Below are 5,248 nucleotides of genomic sequence, written 5' to 3'. Positions count from 1 at the left end.
AGAGAGAGAGAGGACAGAGGAGAGAAAGAAAACAGAGAGAAGGGGAGAGAGTATTGTTGAAAGGGGCAGATAGAGAAAGAGATACACAAGGAGATTCTAGAAGGAGGGGAAAGGAGGGAGAGAGGGAAAGAAGGAAGGAGTGGGGTATGTGTGGGGAGACAGAGACTGACTTGCACTCTGGTATCTTTCTGTGATAACCTGTGATTTCTAAACGTAGCTCCTCTCTGGCCTATCTGTTTGAATGGTTTTTCATGATTTCAAATGTTCTTTGAGGGATTGTGATCCTGTATCAAGTTTTGAGGTAAAGATTATTTTGCACATTTAACTTTCTCAGTAGCCTGGAAAGCAACTTTGTGGAGACTATGTACAATGCGTTTTGGGACCACTTGAAAGATCAGCTGTCAAAGACTCCCCCTGACTTTTCTTGTGCTCTTGAACTTATAAGCAACATCAGACAGGTAAGTAGCCATCCCTCTCTCTGTTGATGCAAAGTTTCCAGACCTTAGACCTTGGATTATTAATATTATTAATGTCCTAAGTAGCTTACTTTATGAATGAATATGAGATGAGTTAACTCCAGTTTTATTTGTATAAGACATAGCTTGAGGGTTAGGGTATTTATTACTTTAATAACATAATGTATCAGTCAATAAAACATATTTTCACTCAACTTCCACTAAGTTTTAAGTGTTCCAGAAGCACAGAAAATAATGCAAGCTCTTGTCCACAAGGAATTTACATTTTGAGTCAAAAAGTTATTTCAAGTGAATTTTTAAGATTACCTTGCTTATTTCACTCTTGCTCTTTGGAGCAAAACAATCTAAAAATGCTCTTAACTTCTGCTCAGAATGGGTTATCATTTTGTGGAGGTGCATATGTTGTACAAGTAACCTGTACTTACTTGTTGCCCTACTCTTATTTTTATTTATGTTTTTATGTCATTCTGCTTTAAGAATAATCACTACTGCTATAAATGGTATATGTGAAGCCTAAAATTATAATCGTCCCCCCCCCCACAGACACAAATAACTGTCTGCAAAATTTGACCCTGAGAAGACAAAGTCTGACATGCTTTTAGCCTGGGTGTAAGTTTAGGAGTCTAAGCAGAATATGGATGGCTCTTTTGATTTTCTTTTGTGGCAGATTTTGGTGTCACTGCTATTACCACGGCAGAACCGTCTACAGAATGAGATTGAAAAGGCATTGGATATCAATCTGCTAAAGCAAGAAACAGAGCATGGGGCTCTGAATGTCCCTCATCTCTCCAACTATATTCTCAACTTGATGGCCCTCCTCTGTGCACCGGTTCGGGATGAAGCTGTACAGAACCTAGAGAGCATAAAAGATCCAGTAGAGTTGCTGAGGCAAGAATCTACTCATGTTGTTTTATCTGTTTTCTGTTGTTAATAACATGCTATCACAGCATGGGCTAACAATAAAGAGAAAAAATATTTTGGCTCCCCTCTTAGAAGTTTAAGGTTGAGGGGCTGTGTCCAGTGAAAGCATTCTTGCTGATGGAGTCTCGAGGTGGTGCAGAGAACCCCATGATGAAAGAAAGAGCCTGTGTGGGTGTGTCTAGTTTTCAATCCCATAAGTTCTAGCCTGCCATTCTTGTGTAATCCTGGTGACAGTCTAAAGGCTTCATCCATAAACTCTGTAGTTGGATTAAGTTTTCCACCCTCTCAGTATCTCACAGTTGGGTTTAAAGTTTGCTAGTTTTGGATCAGCAAGCTATTTTCAAACCATAGGACACGCTGCTCCTGAAATCTGCCTTATGTACCATGAAAGAAAGCTTTGAACCAGATATGATAGAGCTCTGTTCTTAATTGTTGTCCTCTTGTGTGGAAGACCTGATTAATATTTTTTCACTTTTTTATTTTCTACTTTTACTTTTTCATTTTTATCAAATTATTTTATTTTATGTTATGTGCATAAGCATTTTGCCTGTCAAAATGTATGTATGTGCACCATGTAGTACTTGCCATGGCCAGAAGAGGGTGTTGGATCCTAAGAGGGTGTTTGTGCCTACTAGGAATTAATCCAGCCTTCTGTAAGAGCAACAAGTGCCCTTAACAACTGAGGAATCTCTCCAGCTTCTCTTTCTCATTATCTGCTGACAGCTTCATACATATTTTTCTTTATCATCCCTCTTCCAATCCTGCTGAGCCCCTTCTTCCCAGTCATTCCTCTTCTGACATGTCTGTCTGATTTCATGCAGGGTGTGTGAAGGTAGCTGCTACTGCCATGTGTTCACGATTGCAATGGATTTGCGAAATCCAGAAGTCAGCAGCATTTCCTAGCACTCTTCCTCATCCTTTGGCTCTTAGAATCTTTCTACTCTCTCTTCTGTGATGTCTGCTGGACCATGGAGGGCATGATATACATGTCCTATTCATGTCTGGGCACTAACCAGTCACTTATTCTTAGCACTTTGATCAGTCTTAACTGTTAGGCGGTATACAAAGCATCTTCTATGTCCCAAGCTGAGGCGCACTACTGACTTAAATCATTTTATTCCTTATCTTTTTACAGTATCTCTGGTTTATTTTGATGCCATTTAAAATGGTTATTTGGATCCCGTCCATTACATGAAAATTTAATGTGATGCTCTTAAGACATTTAAGTATAGTACTAGTTCTATAGATTTCCACCCATCCCATCTCAAATGTCATTCTGTTTCTCCCAGCCTAAACTCTGTGCAGAAATGGAAGTGAAGACTCTCAATGTTTCACAGCTAGAAGGACTAGGAGGAAAAGATGACTTATTTTTGAGTTGAAAATTAATCACCCACATTGCGACCACTCATAGATAACTGTTAGTGCCTTGGTGGTTTCCCTTTTTTCTCTGCCCTGTTCTGAACATAGCCACTAGCTACAGTGCAAAGACCTGTAGACTGGTTGTTGAAAGGTGCCTGTTTTTAGCTCTGCTATCAATTTACCCCCTGGCCTTTGGTCCCTGGATGGTGCATTTTTCTTTATCTATTTTATAAAAAAAAGGTTTTTAAAATAATATTGGAATAGTCTTGGTCAGCCCAACCTCCATAGTTTTACTGGGCCCATCTTGTATAAGAAATTGTTATGAATTCAAGTCTCTTATCTGCAGCTTTCTGTACTGGAAGTTATACAGTGCTGGAGTCTTGGATGCTTCGCTTCAGCTCCACTAGACATTGCCATATGTGTAGTATTCTTTGTCAATTCTATCTCTATGGCAGATTTCTGCCCAGGCTCCCAGAATGTCTCATATATATATGTGTGTATATATATATATATATATACACACACATATATATGTATATATATCAAGACAGAGGATGCTATTGTTTCAAAGCTCATATATTCTTATGCTTGTAAAATTAGTCCCACAAAGGTGCTTCTAAGGCTTCCCATTGTCTTCTCCAGACTTTGATTGGTGTTACAGTCGAATCCAAGTTACACTTCAGCTTTTTTTGCGCTGGTGTGTTGTTTGCTGAGGGACAATATACAGAAATTCAGGGAGCAGAGTCTCTAAGTATTCTTGAAGCAATTGTGACATTCTTTGGGTATGTCTATAATCTTACACTAAAGGTCCTTACTTTCCTTGAAGATCTTTGAAGTTCACTGGGGATATTTCCCTTTGCCTTCATAAACAGCACACTACTTCCTTTGATCCATACTAATCACTTTACCGAAAGAATCACTTGGTTGTAGTAGGAGGCCACTTGTTTGTTCCTGACTCCTCAGCCCTGAAATAACCAGACAGAAACTGTATTAATTCAATCACTGCTTGGCCTATTAGTTCTAGCTTCTTATTGGCTACCTCTTACATCTTAATTTAACCAATTTCCATTATTTTAATTTTTATCACGAGGCTGGTGGCCTACTGGCAAAGTTCCAGTTGTCAGTTTGTATTTTCGCCTCTAGTAGCTACATGGTGTCTCTTTGACTCCACCTACACTCTGTATATATCTTTTCCAACTTGGCTATTTTCTGTTAAGCCATTGACCAAAAGCAACCTCTTTAATCATTAACCAATAGAAGCAACCCACTTGGTTTCATTTGATTTGTTCTTGATGGCTTTTTACTATTTACATTGCCAGGCTTTAATTTTCCAAGTTATTCTGCTCTCCTCACTTGTCAGTTAGGACCCTCATCTTTGAATTATTGTTTCTTTCTTGTATTTCTGTACATGATTTAAAGTAGCCATGTAACTCCTTTAGTATTGTGCTGAGAAATTTAATTTCCCTAATATCTCAGGCCATTGTTCTTATAACTTGCCTTCTCTAAAACACTTTGACTATGGATACAATTAATTCAAGGTTCAAGGTATTTGCTAGTTCATATAAAGGATGACTTTTACTCTACTTTCCCATGAAATAAACCTTTCTGGTTTCCAGTAAGACTCTTCATTTTCACTTGAAACTTCATTATATTCACCTTTACTATCTATTTCTACCAACATTTTGATCATGAATACTTTGGTAGTGTTCATGAGTATCTGATATACTATAGATATTCTCCCTCACCTGAGTCATTCTTGATACCCTGTTCACAAGAACAAACCTTTTTTATAGCCTGTTTCTCCAAGCTCTTTCAAATTCTACCCATTTCCTACATTTTAAGGTATTGTATAGATTAACAGTCCTAATTTTCAGTATTACTTTTATTCCTTATCTGTTGTTCTGTAGCAAAGCACTCACATTTCAGCAATTTCTAAAATGCATAGATTTATTTCTTAGGAGGATTGAACATCTAATACGAAGTAACTGTATATGGTGAGGACATTCTTCATGCATTATAATATGATGGAAACCATTACCTGGTCAAATAGAGCAACACTAGATTCTTAGCCTCTCCTTCCGTTGTAGTAGGAGCAGCGAGGCTGCATCCCCAGCACCTGGCCGCCTGTATAGCTAGCTTATGCCCCGAAATAATTACACAAAAACTGTACTCTTTTAAACACTGCCTGGCCCATTAGTTCCAGCCTCTTATTGGCTAGCTCTTACATATTGACCTAACCCATTTCTAATATCCCTGTAACACCACAAGGTGTCTTACCAGGGAAGATCTTAACCTGTGTCTGTGTCTGGTAGGAGAATCATGGCGACTCCTCAATCTGCTTCTTTCTCCCAGCATTCTGTTCAGTCTACTCTGCCTACCTAGTTTTCTGTCCTCTGAAAGGGCCAAGGCAGTCTCTTTATTTAACCAATGAAATCAACACAAAACAGCAGACTCCCACATCATTTCCCCTTTTTCTGTTTAAACAAAAAAAG

At 38.5% G+C, this 5,248-nt stretch overlaps 1 protein-coding gene across 1 annotated transcript in view; it reads left to right on the top strand.

Annotated features, from left to right (window-relative positions):
* Nucleotides 1-5,248, top strand: part of LOC101987312 (T-complex protein 11 X-linked protein 2) — a 22,831-nt gene that overhangs the window by 8,562 nt on the left and 9,021 nt on the right. Inside the window, exons 4-5 of the mRNA XM_005371607.2 lie at nt 335-458; nt 1,144-1,364. Of these exons, the coding sequence (XP_005371664.1) occupies nt 335-458; nt 1,144-1,364 (345 nt within the window). The remainder of the gene's footprint in view (nt 1-334; nt 459-1,143; nt 1,365-5,248) is intronic.

Source organism: Microtus ochrogaster, unplaced genomic scaffold (assembly GCF_000317375.1).
Source record: "Microtus ochrogaster isolate Prairie Vole_2 unplaced genomic scaffold, MicOch1.0 UNK116, whole genome shotgun sequence".
NCBI classification, from domain to species: Eukaryota; Metazoa; Chordata; class Mammalia; order Rodentia; family Cricetidae; genus Microtus; species Microtus ochrogaster.
The sequence above is the reverse complement of the archived record's forward strand: the minus strand, read 5'-3'. Positions and strand labels throughout refer to the sequence as shown.